Here is an 18,854-nt window from a genome sequence, read left to right as displayed (position 1 = left end):
TGCAGTTTGTAAATTAGATTTGAGCATCGGACTTGGATTACCTCACCTGTGTTTCACTTCTCCCAACTTGAACTGTTGATTTAGCATCCGGCCCCACCTCCAACCCAAGACACTTCCTTCAGACAGTCCTCTGGGAGTTGGCAGACAGACACCGGAAAGCAAGTTCAACGGCTGTGCCCCCTTGGCCAGGCATCCTGCAGGACCTCCTTTCCTTGTTTTTGCTCTCCTCCACCAGCCCCCACCTGCTGCTGTCACTTTATAGGCTACTGGATGTTAAGTACACAGGCTCTAGTGCCTGCCAACTTGGGTGTGAATCCTGGTATTGCCATTTATAAGCTGTGTATAGCTTGAACAAGTTATTTAGCCTCTCTGTGCATTGTTTCCCTCCTTATTAAAAAAAAAAAAAAACAGTGTGTACCTATAACACAGTTAGAACAGTGCCTAACACACAACAAGCTCTCCATAAACGTAAGCCACTATCCCCATGACCGCTGCTAGTGCTGGCCCTGGGGACAGCACTGGGAGGTATTGCTGTAAGGTGCCAAAGCCACCGGAGCACTGTCACATGGGACGGGACAAAGCCTTCCTCCTTCTGTAATATGATATCCAGGGGCAGCAAAGCAGTGCAGCTCCTATCCAGTGCTCTCGGAAAGCACCACTCCAAACAGTTGTTTACATTTTTACTGGCTGCCCTCCCTTCTAACACCCTCCTCCAAAGGACTGACACAAGATGCCATGAGCACCCAGGCTAGAAGACAAATGAGTGACAGACACCACCCGGCCTGCCTCGCGGCTTTGTTATGGGGTCAAGTGGGTCCAGCCTGGCTCCAGCTCCCCTAGGATGAGTACTGTCCAGGACACTTTCTCCTTCCTCATCCAAACAGATTTCAGAGGACGTCTCTTCTGCCCAGTTCTTCCCCAGGTTGGCGGGAATGGGGGTTGTTTAAGGCAGATACCTGAGAAACAACAGAGCACCAACTGTATTATTAGTGTATTTGTAAATGAAAAGGTGAACTATAACAACACAGTTAAATCAATTCTAAAGAACAGTCCTAATACAGGCTTCCAATTTGTGCTTGATGATGAAGTATCTGTCAACAGCCTTAATGTTAGGATAAGGAGAAGAAAATGAAATTTTAAACATATCATTTATATCAGCATCAAAAAAAAAAAAATCCAGTACCTTGACCTAAATCTATGCAAAATGTGTGTAAGGCTTCAATACAGAAAAGCATGTACCATTATCAGGAAACAGTGAAGAACACATTAAAGAAGATCTATGTAGGTAAGGAAATATGCCATATTGCTAGATCCAAAAAAATTCCACATTATATAGATATATGTTCTTCCTAAACAGATGCATAGATTTACTGGGATTCCAATAAAAATCTCAGCAATATTTTTTTGGGGTGGACAAGATATGTCTATATATTTCATATAAAATGCAAAGGACCAAAAAATAACTAGGAAACTCTTAAGAAAAAAACAAAGTTGAAAGAATTACGCTACCAGATGTCAAGACTTATATAATTACAGGAATTAAGTTAGTATGCTATTAATACAAACTATTGCCAACCAAAGCACAAAGGTACATTAGTAGACCTATGGGACAATGTAAGAGCTTAGAAGCAGAGCCATACATGTTCAGTTCTCGAATGCATAGCAACAAAGCCACTGTAGAACAGTGAAGGAAGTGGACGCTCTTACAGTATGGGTGGGTCAACCAGAGAGTGCACAGGAAAATTAGCAGCCATGACCCCTACCTCACACCTATCACAAAATTAAATTCCACAAGGACTGTAACAATAAACATGAAAGGCAAATCATTGAAACATCCAGGGGACCACATAAGGGAATACCTTCATGCCCACTGAGGACACGGAATGACTTCTGAAGTAGGACATGCAAGGCATAAGCTGTACAGGGAACACTGATGAACCATATTTTATTAAGAACTTCTCCTCAAGACACCATGAAGAGCATGAAAGCAAACCAAACAGTGAGAGAAATTGCAGAACATATATCCCAAAAAAGGGATCCAGAATATAAAAGATCCAGAATATAAAAAGAATTCCACAAATCAGTGAGGGTTTTTTTTAAAAAAAGTTTCAGAAGGGCAGCTAAAGGCTTTAAGGCTTTAAAAGGCACTTTTAAAGGCACTTTATTAAAGAAAACATTCAAATGGCAATTATTTACACACATAAATACATAACTGAATAGGTTCAACATCATTAGTCACCAGAGAAATGCAAATGAAAACTACAGTGAGATGCCACCAGGGTCCTGGTATTGTTCTATTTTAATGCCTGGGTGGTGATTTCATAGGTATACTGACTTTAAAAAAAAGAAGTCAGTTATGTCTAAGAAACTGTACACTCTATGTATTATATTTTAATAGAAAAAGCTTTACTAAAAATGGAAGAGGGAGAATTTAGAAGTACATTAACCAAATGCAATGTGTGGGCCTTATTTGGATCCTGCTTCATATAAGCTGCTAAAAAAATTGTGAGACAATTGGGGAAAATGAAACACAAGCTGCATATATGATGATAATGAAAGAATTCATTTTTTAGGTGTGATGATGGTATTGTGGCAATGTTTTCATGAAGAGTTCTTACCTGGGGCCAGCACTATGGCTCGGCACATAAAGCTGCTGCTCACAGTGCTGATAGCCCAGTGGGCAATGGTCCAATTCCAGCTGCTCTACTTCCTATCCCGCTCCCTGCTCAGGTGCCTGGGGAAGCAGCAGAAGGTGGCCCAGATACTTGAGCCCGGGTACTCACATGGGAGACCTAGAAGAAGCTCCTGGTCCCTGGCTTTGCACCAGCCTAGCTCTGGCCACTGGCAGCCATTTGAGGAACAAACCAGCAAAAATCTTTTTGTCTCTGTTTCTCTTCCTCACTCACTCTCTCCTACAAGTCTGCCTTTCTAATAAATAAGTAGATCTTTAAAAAAAAAAAAAGATTTCTTATCTTTAAAGCTCTATAGTGAAATAAAAATAGGCCTCTTATAAATCAAATACTTTGCATTCACTTCAAAATCATCAGAAGAGGGAAGACAGATGAGACAAGGATAGATGAGCTGATGGCTACTGCAGCTCGAGAGTGGGGACTTAAGAATTGCTCTATCATTGTCTACCTTTGTGAATATGTGAAATCATGCATAACAAAGGTTTTTTTTAAAGCTACAGCAAACCAAAGGTATTATCATTTTGGCCATTTATAACTCCCCTCTTCTACCCTTCCTCATGCTAATCAAGTCATAACTATGGAATGACAGTGGAAACCATAAACATGGAACCACTAGGCTACAGGGACCTCAAGAAGTTTTATTGGCCATACCCCTTTATCAAGCAAAGTCTCTAACACAAAAAAAGAATCCACTGCACACTGGCCAGCATAAGAAATACTGTGCCTACTCCCAGGGCATCTACTAAAAAGAAAAACATGTGCCCAGCATGATGGCTCAATAACTAAATTCTCACCTTGCAAGCACTGCTGGGATCCCATGTGGGCACCAGCTCATGTCCTGGCTGTTCCACTTCCCTTCCAGCTCCCTGCTTGTGACCTGGGAAAGTAGCAGCACCTGCACCCAAGTGGGAGATCTGGAGAAGCTCCTGGCTTTGGATCAGCTCAGCTCTAGCCATTGGGCCATTTCAGGAGGGAACCAGCGGATAAAAGAGCTTTCTGTCTCTCTTTCTCTCTGTAAGTCTGATCTGCCTTTCCAATAAAAATAAATATTTTTTTAAATTAAAAGAAAATAAAAAAGAAAACACAAAGGCCCCAGATAGAGCAGCCATGTACCCTCTTCTTTGGGGTTTATGCAGCCCAAGGGCTCCAGGCAGCCTGGCTGCACTGCCTAAAGCATCAGTCTCCTAACAGCAGCTCCTGTGGCCTCGCTGAGCTGACCTGCCCCATCTTGGCTCTCCATATTAGGTTACACTGTCTAGCCTTGCTCTCACTCAGGTAGCTGAGACTTCCCTCACCAGCTGACCTGGCTGTCACTGCTAATGGAGTAAGGTAACCAAGTATGAACTCCTGCATAAATCAAGTTCGGCTCTTTCTCATCCCAGCCCCCAGACCATTACAGCCCTTCACGGTTTAGAAACCCTCATTAGACCAATTCAATTGGTTATAAAAACAAACCTGAGTAGAGGCAGACATTTGGGTGATGGTGAAGGTACCACTTGGAACATCTGCATCTCCTATCACAGTCCCTGGGTTTTGAGTCATGGTTCCACCTCCCATTCCAGCTTCTGTGAATGTGCAACCTGGGTGGCAGCCCAAGTATTTGGCTCACTGCCTCTCACATGGGAGACCATGGCTTTGGCCTGGTCCAGCCCTGACTATTGCCAGCATGTAAGGAGTGAGCTAACAGATGGGAGCTCTGTGTCTGTCTCTTATTTTAAAGCAAAATGAAAACAAATACCTTTTTAAAAAAATAAATAAATCTGGGGAGGCACCCTGGTACAGTTTGTCTCCCAGGAGCCCCCAAGATTTGGAAACTTTACTAGTTCACAAAGAAAGAAAATGTACAGCTGCCTTCTTGCTCTCACTTGCCCATTTCAAGGTGAAGTGTCCTCGCGTGAGGAATCTCCAGGCTGCACTTAGCTTAGTGTGCCGTCCCCATCAGACAGATGCTGCAGCAGGGCAGCCATGAAATGGGGTCAATGACAGTACAGACCTCATCAGACTGATGAGTGAAAATACTGCAATGTATGTACAGAACCCAGAACAATGCCTGGCCCACAGTGCTAGCATGATTTTATGATGATGGAAACTCAAAGGCAATGAAACACTAAGGATGGAGCAAGCAGACATTAGCAAAGCGAATAGAGTGGTGTTGTTGAAGCTCTACCTGTTTCTGTACCACTGTATCTGTCAATATTGGGGGACAGACTGACAGTCTAAGAGGTCAGAGGCGTGGCAAAGTGGACGTTCTGACTTTTCAGAAATACGTGAGAATTGAGAAATGCAGCTCCTGCCCATGAAGATGCAAACCCTGCCAGCTTTAAGGTAGAGCCAGCAAAGCTCTTTAGTGCCATTGGCTTGGCTGAACCCAGCACCACTCCACTAACATCAAGAAGCTAGGAACTGCTTCCTTTGTTGTGAATGACTGGCACTTGTGGCTTCTCCATTTCCTATCCCCATCCCTCTCCTCTTTCAAGACTACAAAGCTTCAGGTTTCCTTATAGTACTTTCTATTTTTTTAAGTAAAGAATACAAGTGTAAAATAAAAATTAATCAAAGAAAGCCAGGGACACTTTCAAAAATTTTTAGAACTTTATTAAGTAGCTATCCACTGCAGTCTTTAAAATTTTTTGTTCTAAATGTCTAGTCATGGTTCCAGCACCACGGTCTAGTGGCTAAGTCCTCACCTTGCATGTGCCAGGAGTCCATGTGGGTGCCATTTTGTGTCCCGGCTGTTTTACATCCCATCGGCCTCCCTCCTTGTAGCCTAGAAAAGCAGTAGAGGATGGCCCAAGGCTCTAGGAGCCTAAACCCGTGTGGGAAACCCAGAAGTAACTCCTGGCTCCTGGCTTTTGATCAGCTCAGCTCTGGTCATTGTGGCCACTTGGGGAGTGAACCAACAGATGGAAGATCTTTCTCTCTTTCTCTGTGAATCTGCCTTTGCATTAAAAATAAATAAATCTTTTAAAATGAACAAACAGTGTGTAGTCACTAGTCTAATTCCTCCACCTGGGCCGTGTGCACAGATAGATACAGAAACCATGTTTTCTCATAATAATTAGGATGCAGTTTAATGGTCATGATGGTTTTGCTGTTGAGTATTATTTACGATTATCATAAAGCCAGAAGGATAAGCCACACACTTGAAACCAAACCTGAGCATGACTGCCCAAAGGGGCTGTTGTCCGTGCGGGGATTCCCGGGGCTATTAATTATTTATCCACTTTTCAAAGTTAATAAATAGGAATGTCTTTTTGCCCCTTATTCCCAGAAGAACTGAACCAAATGAGAGATGGAGGTGTGCCCGAACAGAGACAGCCTCCTGAGAATATAAAAGGTACAAGTCACAAGCGGAGATTAAAACAAAAAGACAAATATACTTAATGAAATACATGTAAGATTGCTTAATCTGGCATGTTTTTATTATGATTAGGCTCTCATGAATATTCTGATGGTTTCTGAGTGTGCTTTTACAAACATAAGTGCTTAAAAGCCTAACATTGATACAGAAAAGAAAGCCCAGTTAATTATAATCTCACAACCCAACAATCTTGAATGACACTTTTTAAAAATCCTTAGAAATATCCTTATGTATAATTACAAGATTTACAGACTGCAGAGAATTACAACATGAATAAGAACTTCCCTGCTTAGCACCCCCACCCCCTCACTTGAAGGTAAACCACTGTACACTTCTGACTCTAACAGACAAAAAGTCAGGTCTGCCCAGATATAGTTTTACTTGCCAGCAGACTCTCAGGCACAGTGCTTTCAAACATGCATTTTTCATTTGGTGACACATCACGTACTTGAACACATGGTTTCTGCCACTTTCATTTGGCTCTTCTAACGTATCAGTGAGTCTCTCTGCTCTGGTGGTGACGTCTTGCAGTGTAGCACTACCACAGCATCAGCGCAGGCAGTACCGACTGCTCCCAAGAGTCCAGCCCAGATGCTTGGTGGTAAAACAATCTCCTTACTGTGGGTCGCGTCACTGCTTCCAGAAAGCTTCCTGAGTCTGTCATGTACTCGCAGAACATGACTGCAAAACTTGCAGAACATGGATGTGGCTTCTGAGGAGAGGACTGTGTTTCGTGAGACGAAGGCAAGCTGGTTCCCGTGGCCATGCAGTCAGCCTCTCTGGTTCTCTCAGCCACACCCCTACCCTGCTTATAGGAGGCACTGAATGCTCATGGCATGAATGGAATATTTGCAGAAGACAGAAAAGAAGCAAGTGTTGTGGAGACACACACAGCAATGGGCAAAACTGCCAGACCACCGTGCCCTTCACCGCACACACACACAGAAACTGTCCTTTACATCTGGCCCTTAGCTGCTTCAACTCCTTCAGGTAATGAAAGATTTAATTTTTCATTGTGAAACACTTCAACATAGTCTTTTTCCAAATATTTGTCACATCCATGACTTCCCTTTGGCCAACACATCCACTCCATCAGATGGGCCTAAATGCTGAGGACCAAGCAGTGGAGCCCAGGGGCTTGTCCCAGCCAATAAGCTTACCAAGGAGTCTGAATCCGAGAACTGTGCTTTCCTGAGTTCTCTCAAGCCAGCCAAGGCCAACAAATCCAAAATTTGAAAAAATAAAAAAAAAAAACAAAAAACCAAAAAACTAGCAATGGAGCCAGAAATACAGAAATAAACATATCCCTCCTCATAACACAGATCAGATCCTGACAACTAACATACATGTAACAACTGAGTACTGACACCGCAGCACCGGACTGATATATATATATATATATAATTACCTAAAAGCCAGAGTTACAAAGAAAAAGGGAGAGACAGAAGACAGACAGACTTGCTGTCCAAAGATCCAGGCCCTGGATGGCCACAGCAGCTGCTACTAGGCCAGGCCTAAGCCATGTGCCAGGATTTCTTCTAGTCCACCCACATGGGTGCAGGGGTCCAAGTACTTGACTTATCTTCTTTTGCTTCTCCCAGGCCTTCAGCAGGGAACTGAATTGTAAGTGGAACAGCAAGGATTTGAACTGGTGCCCATATGGGATATCAGCAACACTTTTACCTGCTATGCCACAGCAATGGCCCCCAAACTTCAATTTTGATAAAAGACTGTTTCTACTAGTTTACAAAGACTTGGAAAATTTTGCTGTTATAATTTACTAAAAGTCTCAGACTACCTCAATGTTTCAAAGTCTAACAGGAGCTAACATTCTTTAATTTTTAATTTTTTATTTGAAAGGCAGTTAGAGAAGGGGAAACAAAGGGAGAGATTTTACATCCACTGATTCACTCCCCAAATGACCACGATAGCCCAGGATGTGCCAGGCTGAAGTCAGGAGTTCTCCCAGGTCTCCCATATGGATGACAGGGGCATTCGTTTTCAACTGTTGCCCAGCAGGGAGCTAGATAGGGAGCAGAACAGCCAGGACTCAAAACGGCACCCATGAGGCTTATCAGTGCTGCAGGCAGCAGCTCACCCACTGTGCCACAGTGCCAGCTCCAGGAGCTAACCTCAAAGACAATGCCTTGGACTGTGACAGCGACGTGTCATGTCCCGTGTATACCCATTACATATCTCCTCAGCTGTCTCCCAGTCAGTCAGGACTTTTCGATGAGTGTTTTTCAAGCATTTTTGGGAGTAAGCTATAGAAGCTGTATGTTTTACTTCGTCAAGCACAGACAGGTATCCAGTCCTGAAGCAAAAGTCTTGCAAAGTAATAATCATCTTCCTCTGAACGACTTCCTGGACAAAGTCTCTACATGTGTTTACTTTTCCATTTCATTTTTGAAAATACCAAATACAGGTCAAACTAAAATGATACTACAACCCTCAACCTCAACACATTGTCTTCGATCAACAATACACAGAGCTGGTCTTCATGGACCAGCTATGGTAGTTTGGAGTCACACACATGGTGCACAGGCATCACAGATGAGGAGGGCCTTCAAGAACCGTGGGTCCAACCACCAAGATGCCTGACAGCAGACACCTGAGAGCTCTGGCTCCTTCTAGGACTACAGCCGCCTCTGAATGGAAGCCTAGCACAGAGGCAGCCACAGACAGACCTGCTAACACAAATCCAACACCTCAACGTACACTCCGTTTTTTTCCTAGCCCTTTACTCCTAAATCTACTCACAACTTTTTCAGGAGGAAGGTGAAGCTAGAAGTGAACCAGAGGGGCTTAGCAGGTTATAAACAGTCTTCAGGACGCCAGGCCCTAACAGAGTAAGGGACAGAAGCTGGGAGGGCTCCCTGGGGAGCCCTGCACTTAGAACAGTGGATAAGAGTGCACCTGTCCTACTTTGGAGTATCACGGTTTGATTCCAGGTTTGTTCGTTTGGTTTTTTTTTTGTTTTGTTTTAACTTTTATTGCAAAGTCGGATATACAGAGAGAAGAGGAGAGATAGAGAGGAAGATCTTCCGTCTCATGATTCACTCCCCAAGTGACCGCAACAGCTGGTGTTGTGCCAATCTGAAGCTAGGAGCCTGGAACTTCCTCCGGGTCTCTCATGTGGGTGCAGGGTCCCAAGGTTTTGGGCTGTGCTTGACTGCTTTCCCAGGCCACAAGCAGGGAACTGGATGGGAAGTGGGGCCGCCGGGATTAGAACCGGTGAACATATGGGATCATGGTGGGTTCAAGGCGAGGACTTTAGCCACTAGGCCACGACGCCGGGCCCTGTTCATTTGTTTTTAAGATTTATTTATTTTTATTTATTGGAAAGGCAGAGAACGAGAGACAGAAAGATCTTGCATCAGCTGGCTGACTCCACAAATGACCACAACCACCAGAGCTGAATCGATCCAAAACCAGGAACTCCCTCTGGGCCTCCCACACAGGAGCAGGGTCCCAAGGCTTTGGGTCGTCCTCAACTACTTTCCCAGGCCACAGGCAGGGAGCTAAATGGGAAGTGGAGCAGCTGGGACACAAACTGGCGCCTATATGGGATCTCAATGTTTGCAAGGGGAGGAGCAGCCAAGTGAGCCATCCCACCAAGCCCTGATACAGTGTTCTGACTCCTGACCCCAGCTTCCTGCTAATACAGGTCTAGGGAAGCAACAGGGATGACTCAGCGGTTGAGCTTCTGCCACCCACCCGGGACACCTGGGTTGTGTTCCCAGGCTTAGCCATTGTCAGCATTAAGGAGTGAACTGACAGATGGGAGCATGTTCTCTCTCTGACCCTTAAACACACAAACACACACAAACTTTAAAAGGCAAGGAGGGAAGCAAGTAAGCCTTCAGTGATCAACTGGAACCAGAAAGGTGGAGAAGAGATGAGTGGGTATGGTGAGGGACTCAGAAGAGGAAAGGAGGCAGGCAGCACATTTGAGGAAATGCAAGCAAAGGGTTAGCTGAGAGGTTCAAGAGCCCTGCTCTGCGAGGAGGGCAATACAGAATCTAGGTTTTATACTGTAAGTAATGCGCTGTTGGGGAGTCCTTCTGGATGCGCTGAGTGGTGTATTAGTATCACTCATCTGCACAAGGCTTAGGCGCCAAGGCCTGGCTCCAGAAACTCCCAGCGTTCCCACTACAGGCTCTCAAGCCTTGTCTCAGCAGAAAGACGTGTGTGTACACAAGCCCTTCCCAATCTCCAAATTCCACTAACAGCAGCCTAGGTTAGCTGTGAATGGCATAGCTGGGATGTACACAAGTTCAGACAGTGCCGGTGTCTGCTGTCTTCTTCCTTCCAGCCCTTCCTCCTTGATGGGGAAAGGTGAGCCTCATCTGGAGGTACAGGGACATGATTACTTCCTTTGGGAGAGTCACAGGCTTTGTTCAGAAACATCCTCAGGCTTGCTGCGGGTCTAATAAATTCTCATCAACCATTCTGCTAACACTAAATTTTGCCCAAACAATGACAGCCCTTTTAATAATAAGGTTGCCTGAAGTCAACATGCAAGAAGGGGCCCCAAGAAGGTGTTAACTGGCGAGTCATTCCGGCTCTGCTGGCTACACTGACAATGCCCTCTGAACCTCTGTGACAACTCAGGTCTGTTTCAGGTGAACATAAACACCCCATGTGAGTCACCTGCCATTACAGCTGCCACCTAGAAACATATTAAGAAATGAGGCCTACGAAGCCAAATCTCCCTGTGAGATCCCACACTGGTCAGCCTCTCCCTTCTACCCTGAGAATCCACCGAAGACATCCCCAGCATCTGTATTATCCATCCAGACGGAGAGATTCAGTCTCCTAAGGTATTCATCACAAACCTGATTCCTCTTATCCACGTTACCAGTACCACATGCTCTAGTCGGGTCTACCCTCTCCTTCCAACCATCTCCAAGAACACCAGTCCACCTTGGGAGAAAATGTTTGTCCGTCTCAGGTCTCCAGCACCTCCGAGTAAATCGTGCCGTGCTGGTGAGCCCCATCGTTGGCCAGTGATGCAGGTTCAGCCCTGGGCTTTGAGGCTATACGTGTCTACTACCGAAACTTGGTAAGTGACGGTGACACACAGCTTCACATGCCACGTAAAAATTGCGAGCCCGGGGTCCAGCCTGAAGCCTGAATCATCCTTAAGATGAAAGTCTCGTGGAGGAAACAAGCTTGGTGCTTGCTACTGCTTCCTAAATGGGCAGTGACTCAAGAGGCAGCCGGGAGGGGGAAGGAGGTGCTGGCTGGGCAAGTGCTCAACAAGAGTGAGGCCAGGCGGCCAAGTCCCTCCCCTAGGCCACACACTCCACAGCCTTTTTGTGACTTCTTGTCCTCTCAACAAACACTCTTACAGAGCAGTGCGCCTTCTCTGGGCCGGGGTACCTCATCCTGCATGACCCCGGCCATGGCCACCGCATCAGGCAGTACACACTCATTCCAGTTTTTCCACCCTAAAATGGGGAGGTCCTTTTAAAAGCTTGATTTCCAATCCTCCACCCACCTCCCCCACCCCGTCCCGGTTACCGTGAGCCAGTTGAGCTGGGGCCCTACCGCCACCCTGTGTCGCTCAGTTCTCACTGCCAAACCCGGCCACCTGCTCCACTCCCACCTTCGGCCCGTGACAGCGGCTCTCTGGGGGTCGCTCCTCCGCACACCTGCAGCTCCCGCTCTGGGGGCACCCATCCACCCACCTCGACCCCGCGGACCAAAGCCTCCCCCTCCGGCTTGCCCCGCCGCCGAGCCCGCCCGACCAGGACGCTGAGGCCCGGCCCCGAGCGTCCGCCGTCTCCCCCCTCTCCGCGGCGGCCGGGCCGGGGTCGGGTCGCGTCCCGCCGGGCCGCAGGCCCCCTCCCCTCCGCCGCGGCCAACCCCCCGACGCACGTGCCGGGTGACAGGCCCCCCTATAGGTTCCATACCTGCCACCGGAAGTGAGTGAGGAGGGCAGTATAGGCATTTCCTGTGACGCGAGCGCCTGGACTCCATTAGGCAGCAGCTGGGGGAAGAATCAACACACCAGGGAGCAGAGCGGAGCGGACCCGAGGACAGAGGCGGCAGCTGCCTCCGCTGCCGCCCGCCGCCGCCCGCCGCCGCCGCCCGCGCCTGGGCGCAGCCCCAGCGGCGGGCCCCGCACCCCCGCAGCCGCCCCGCGGCGCCCCCCGGCGCGACCCCCCGGGCCGCGCACCCCGAGCTGCCTCCGGGAGGGGGGGGGGAAAGGGCCCGGATCCTCCTTCTCCCCCTCCTCCTCCTCCTCCTGCTGCTCAGCCCGCTCGCCCCCAGCCGCCTCCCTGACCCCCGCCCCGGCGCCCCTCGCCCCGACCCCCGCCCCGGCCCTCGCCTCCCCTCCCCCGCCTCGCCCCACCGGCTTCCCACCACGGCCTCTCTCGGCGAGGAAACTCTGGCCTCCGCTTCCTCCTCCTCCGACTCGGACACCGGCGGAGCCTCCCCGCCCCCGCGGAAGAAACCCCGAGCCTCGGCGGCGGAGGGAGCAGGAGAGCCCGGGGCTTCGGCCGGCAGAGCAGGCCTCTCCCCTCCGTCCTCGTCGTCCTCGTCCTCGTCGTCTTCCTCGTCCTCCTCCTCCTCCTCGGTGGTGGTAGTGGTGGGACTCCCCCCGGCTGCTGCCCCTGCCGCCGCCGTCCCCCACCGAAGTAGCGGCCACAGCCTGGTCAGCGGCAGCATCATGCAGGCCAACGGGGCAGGAGGAGGAGGAGGAGGCGGCGGTGGCGGCGGCGGCGGCGGCGGAGGGGGCGGCGGGGGCCAGGGACAGACCCAGGAACTCGCCTGCCTGTCGGCCCAGAACGGGGAGTCGTCCCCCTCGTCGTCGTCTTCCGCGGGGGACCTGGCCCACGCCAATGGGCTCCTGCCTTCCGCCCCCTCCGCCGCCAGCAACAATAGCAACAGCCTGAGTGTCAATAACGGGGTTCCCGGCGGGGCGGCCGCCGCAGCCTCCGCCACCGTCGCCGCCGCCGCCGCCACCACGGCCGCCTCGTCTGCCTTGGCCACCCCGGACCTGGGCAGCAGCCTCAAGAAGAAGAAGCGGCTCTCGCAATCAGATGAGGATGTCATTAGGCTAATAGGACAGCACTTGAATGGCTTAGGGCTCAAGTAAGTATCCGTCGTGGGCAGCTGGTGAAGGACGGACGGAGGGACGCGGCCGCCGCGGAGCGGGGTGGGGGGTGGGGAAGGCCGCCGGGAGGAGCGAGTCCTCTCCGGGACCGAGAGCGAGAATGACGGGCGAGCACGCAGGGCCCGGAGGCCGCGGCTCGGTGGGACTGCAAAAGAATGACACCCCCCACCGCCGCCGCCGCCCGGCCCTTTCTCCCGGCCCCGCACACCTTGGGAGCTTAATTGTCTGTCAATAAAGACAGATGCGGGAGGCTGTCTGTGTCGGCGGTGGGGGAGGGGTGGATTAGAGCCGGTGGAAATAATGAACCTTGGAGGATTTGTTTTTTCAAGTGTATCTCAGAGGCATCTTTGTGGGACACCTCCCCACCCCCAACCATGACAGACAACAGCCCAGGCAAACTACCAATCAGGAAAGACAATCACCTACAAGTGTTTAGAGGAGCCGAGGGGCTGGGATCATGTGGAAGGAGGTTGTGGAATAAATCTGGTGGGAATAAGGCAGGCAGCGGCCTTGGTGATGCCCCCGAAAGGCCCATATGTGTACCGGGAGGCGCAGCACCAACTAGTCCGAAATCCCAGTTGGAGGCCAGGAATGATTGCCTCTCCACACGGGACATCTGATCCCGTGAATCGTTTGTTTTCTGATCTGGCTCAGATGGCCTTGGTACCTCACCTTTATAGGGTGAAGGTAGACCCGCGACCTTGGCCCTAAACCACCGTTTTTTGTATAAACACAAAGAAAAATTGGGCCGGGGTGGGGGGTTGGAAGGTAGAACGAGATGGGTGGGAGTGCCCCGGAGTCCATGGGGGAGGTGCCCGAGCCAGGAGAGGAAGAGGCTTCAAGGCGCAGATTAATATGAGCGCCTGGCCTGGCCAACAGGCGATTTTGGATTTGTGGATTTGGTGGGAAGTGGGGAGAGGGACGGCACCCTCAGCACGTGACATATTTTGATTTTCTGGCAGATCTTTAGCACTGTTCAGTTGAAAGAGCTGGGTGATTCTGTAGAGACAACTATGTAGGAGAAGGTTCTTAGAAGCCTTAATAACTGATAGAGGAAGCCGTATTTGATCAATTTTTACCGCTCCCAGTGAACTGTATCCTAGGAGGATTTTATTTTGTTCCGTAAGGAAAAGGATTAGGATGAAAACAGATTCAGTAAATGCTAACAGAACGTCTAACTTAAGAGAAGCAGCAAGCTGACAGCAGCAGGAGGAAATAACTCGTGACTGTTTGGAACCTACACCATAGTAAATTTGCTATTTTTAGTATAGGGAGAAAGGAAATGATTTTTTGTTGCTGGCTTTATTTTAATCTAAGGGATTGACCTATTAGAATTTGTACCTGCATGTAATACTCTGATGTGAAGCGCTGCCTGGCACAGGTCATCTTTGTCAGCCGTGTAGAGCGCCCTTTTTTTCTTTCTAGCTTTTAACTGTAGTACCATGGGTGGCCTATAGATCCTGGCTAAATCTGCTCAAGTGTTTAAAACACTTTTTTAGGAGTTTCATACCCCTTGAACTCACTCCTGAGGTGTTAAAAAAATAAAAGTAGGAATTAGCCTGTCTTGATTCTGGTTTCCAGGAAGGTTTTTGACATGACTTTGAAATAAAAGTACATGGCCGTTGTGCATGAGCCTTATTGAAGCAAGTCCGTTAGAGCCCACTTTTCCTTCATATGAGCTTTGGGACTGTTTTTGTGGAAGGCTTGAGTTTATTTGGAAGAGTAACACCCTCAAGTTGGTCAGGTCTTTTTTACACTGTATCTCTCCTGCAGCCAGACTGTTGATCTCCTCATGCAAGAGTCAGGATGTCGTTTAGAACATCCTTCTGCTACCAAATTCCGAAATCATGTCATGGAAGGAGACTGGGATAAGGTAAAGTAGGGCGCATAGAACTGTGTGACTGCTGCTAAAATTACATATTTGATGTGCATTTTGTGACATTCCTGTTTTTCTTTTATACCAATTTTTGCAGGCAGAAAATGACCTGAATGAACTAAAGCCTTTAGTGCATTCTCCTCATGCTATTGTGGTAAGAGGCGCACTTGAAATCTCTCAAACGTTGTTGGGAATAATTGTGGTAAATACACTTTCGTTCTTAGTTTCACATTTATGCTTATTTTAGTAGGTTATTGATAACTTCTAGACTTCTGCCTATTATAATGAAAGATAAGGCCTAAAAAAAGTTGCATTGCGTATAATTAAGTTTGTAACTTAGGAAGAGTGTTTATGATGTTTTAAAAGATGAATTTAAATTTTTAAAGATCTCTGTTGAAATGTGTCATTTGAACGTAGTTTATAAGTTAAGCTTTTTACAGAGGTTATGTTGAAAGATGTTGATGCTTTCAGTGCTGGTATGATTTTTATATTTATGGTTACAGATAAATTATATCTTTATACTTACTGAGTGTGCTGGTTAAACATAAAATGTGTTTGGAAATGCATATATCCACATAGCCTTAAGCTGATATATACATGAACTGTAATTCCCAAAGATTTTTTTAAGAACAAAATTCAAGCCAACTCTGTTGGTGTGTTCACCATTTCCTTCCTATTCTTGAGTTCCAGTTTTGAGAACTAACTGTGTCAAAATCTGTATCATCTGTATTACCCTGGCAGAGGTTTGTATGGGCTTGCTCACTGGCCTGCTTTCCCTGACAGAAACAGCTTGCTGATTTCCCGGCTATGAATCCTTTACACTGATGGGCTCTGGTTCCTCTGGAGACCTTGTGGAGGGAGAGGCAGGGATCAGTTTTGTGTTGTGCTGTTGATTAGGAGCCATGAAGAGCTGGTGGCTGCAGGCTTCTAACTTCTAGCTGATTCATTTGTTGTCAGAAGCAGTTTCCTGTCTGTTGGGGGAGGGAATAGGAAGTGAAGTAGGGAAACCAACTTTTTTGTTAAATATTAACAAATGACTGCTAGATTTCGATTTTTGATTGGATCAAGCAATCTTTTCTGCCCCTCTCTATAATCTAGATTTCTTCTTTTAAATCTTACTACAAAATTTTTTCAAGATTGTAGGTCTTCAATTATATGATCATAGGAAATGGGCTTAAGGATGAATTAAAGGTACAAATGAGTGGACAAATATAAATTTATCTAAATTGACAATATAGAATGCTTTTTCAGTAAATACTTAAAATTACTACAGAGTCAGCTGACTGATAGCAGATCAACTTATGAAATAGTTAATTCCAGAGTAAAATTTTAAAATAAAATAGTTAAGCATATATATCCAAAGGGATTATTATTTTTTCTAGCAACAGAAATTTCACCACTTAGGAATTTAAAAAAAGAAAAACAACTTTAATTAGACAACTTTTCGTAAATTTTAGCTCTGACTGAATAAGCTAAAATAAAGACAATTAAATGGCCAAAATAAGAATTGGGTTTCCTTCCCACTGTGCAAGTTGGTGCTGCTTCCGTGGGCACAGTGAAGCGTGTGCCTGTCGATGGTCTGAATCTAGTGGGTGTGATTTCTTCAGGGTTGCTTGTCATAAATTTGGTCCAAATGACTCTAGTAGTGAGGAGTTTGATAGGCTCACTTAACTGGGCTCTTTTTTTTTTTTTTTTTGGTAGTTTTAGACTTCTGAATTAGATTGAGATTATAAATATCTTGTTGGAAACCTTCATGATTTAGAAAGAACACATAAATTGAAGAAAGTTGTAGATGGTAAGGAGAAATCTTTTCTTTTTACATTCTGCTCAGTTTGTAGAACATTCTAGCATCTAATAAAAGACGAAGATTAAATCTCTGGCTGAGCCTCACACCCTGAAATTGTTTAGGTATTTATACAATGAAAAGCCTTCCAGATTTTATCTGAAAACACTCATGAATCAATTGCTGTTATAAGATTCAGCTCAGCACTGTTTGAAGGTGCTCTTAGCCTTTCCCATTGTGTTTAGTCTACTCCTCTCCCCACTGCATCTCCAGCAGAAGATAATCTGTGAGCTCATATCTTTAACAATACCACAGAAGACAAGTACTTGGAGTTTTTAAAGCATGACTATTGTAATTGTATGCCCAAACACATTTCATGACTTAGTCTAGACTAAAATTATTTTATTTTTAAAATCTGAATGTTATATTGATCCAATCTGTTCTTGCTATCCCTCTGCTTAAAATGGTTTCCAGTCACATGACAGAATCATAGAAGTTGCTCTAGATTTTCTGGAAGCTGAGCACATGAACTAAAATTTTTTTTAGTTTGGGTTCAAAAAGGCTTAGCTATGTTCTGCAGTTTGTATGGATATCACATTAATAACAAAACTTTTCTAAATCTTAAAAATACCTGTTTTTTTTTGTAATTTTTTTAAACATAGTTGAAACATACTTAGCAAACAAGTTCAGATACTGCCTTGATATATAAACATTATGTTTTGAAGTCAAGTAGGCAATAGTGTTGAACCATGGTTTAAGTATGATTTCCCCTTTCCTCTGAGTCATTATTTAATTGTTGCAACTTGGTTTTAACTTTATTCGAGTTAGAACCATGGCTAAGTTAACTAGGAGGCTGTCCTCAATAACCAAATATTCTGTGTATCCCACCTTGTGAAGTTTTTTCCAATATAGAGTTCATTCTAAAAAAAGGGAGGAGGAAAGGGCCAGGGAATCCAAATGTTGTATAAGGAGCACAGCAAAATTTAGTGTGGAGCCATTGCTCAGACTACCCTAGGGACTTAGCAATTTTAAGATATATTAGATATTAAAAAGGGGATACAGGAACCAGAGATGTTGAAAAATCGTTAGAGATTAGAAATAGCCTGTTGGAGGTCTAATTGGGAATTGAGGAAAGTTATAGCAGGGAGTTTATTTCCTCACCTTTTTTTTTCCCTTGGAGAAATTCATGGTGTTTTTGTCTTGTTTTTATAAACATTAGTAGTGTTCAGTTCTCTTTTTAGCAAGCTTCAGTTTTGTCTAACTTTTAAAAGTTTGTAATAATAAGCATCCTTTGTGAATTAAAACATGTTTATTTTCTTGATTATAATCTAGCTTTTGCTTTAAGTTGGTGGCACGGGGCAGGAGGAGTAGGTAGAGTTTTACTCGCCTTCTGCTTCCTGTGTCAGATGCTTGAGTTGGACTAAACCTTAGGAGAAGAAGCATTTCTTTCTCAACCCCAACTCTAGCTTTGCTTGGCCAGCAGCATATTATTTGTAATGCACAATACCAAGATTTGCTGTTTAAAGATGTTTCTTTGATCTGGATAAAATGTTCTTATACTACTTTTATAGCATTCCCTGTATATACAGAAATGTGTGTTTACATTAGTTTAGTTTGCCTGTTCCCTCCTGCCCTGTCTGTGCCCCATAGAAAGAAGGCTTGCTCTGATTTTTTTTTTTAATTGGAAAGGCAGATTTACAGAGAAAAGGAGAGACACACCTTTCATTTGCTGGTTCACTCTCCAAATGGCTGCAATGGCTAAGGCTGAGCCCATTTAAAGTCGGGAGCCTCCTCCCTGTCTCCTATGCAGGTACAGGGTCCAAAGGCTTTAGGCTATCCTCTGCTGCTTTCCCAGGCCATAAACAGGAACCTGGATGGGAAATGGAGCAGCCAGGACACAAACCAACACGTATATTGGGTGTCTGCACTTGTAGGCTGAGGGTTAGCCAACTGAGCCATTATGTTAACCGCTGCCCTGAATTTTTAAAAAGCTTTCCAAATTCCCACTTACTGAGAAA

At 46.2% G+C, this 18,854-nt stretch overlaps 1 protein-coding gene and 1 long non-coding RNA gene across 3 annotated transcripts in view; one reads left to right on the top strand and one right to left on the bottom strand.

The window, feature by feature from the left end:
• LOC121160067 overlaps positions 1–12,105 on the bottom strand; it is a 73,818-nt gene extending 61,713 nt beyond the window's left edge. The window contains exon 1 of the long non-coding RNA XR_005884487.1: positions 11,970–12,105. This is a non-coding gene — a long non-coding RNA (uncharacterized LOC121160067). The remainder of the gene's footprint in view (positions 1–11,969) is intronic.
• A 262-nt stretch (positions 12,106–12,367) lies between these two features.
• WDR26 (WD repeat domain 26) overlaps positions 12,368–18,854 on the top strand; it is a 41,245-nt gene continuing 34,758 nt past the window's right edge. Inside the window, exons 1-3 of one of the 2 annotated variants that reach the window (XM_040985758.1) lie at positions 12,368–13,155; positions 14,951–15,050; positions 15,151–15,255. In XM_040985758.1, coding sequence (XP_040841692.1) covers positions 12,731–13,155; positions 14,951–15,050; positions 15,151–15,255 — 630 coding nt within the window. In that variant the 5' untranslated portion in view covers positions 12,368–12,730. The remainder of the gene's footprint in view (positions 13,156–14,950; positions 15,051–15,150; positions 15,256–18,854) is intronic. The other variant, XM_040985757.1, reaches the window with a different exon arrangement.

Source organism: Ochotona curzoniae, unplaced genomic scaffold (genome assembly GCF_017591425.1).
Source record: "Ochotona curzoniae isolate NIBS_2020 unplaced genomic scaffold, NIBS_Ocur_1.0 contig_430, whole genome shotgun sequence".
Taxonomy (NCBI): domain Eukaryota; kingdom Metazoa; phylum Chordata; class Mammalia; order Lagomorpha; family Ochotonidae; genus Ochotona; species Ochotona curzoniae.
The sequence above is the reverse complement of the archived record's forward strand: the minus strand, read 5'-3'. Positions and strand labels throughout refer to the sequence as shown.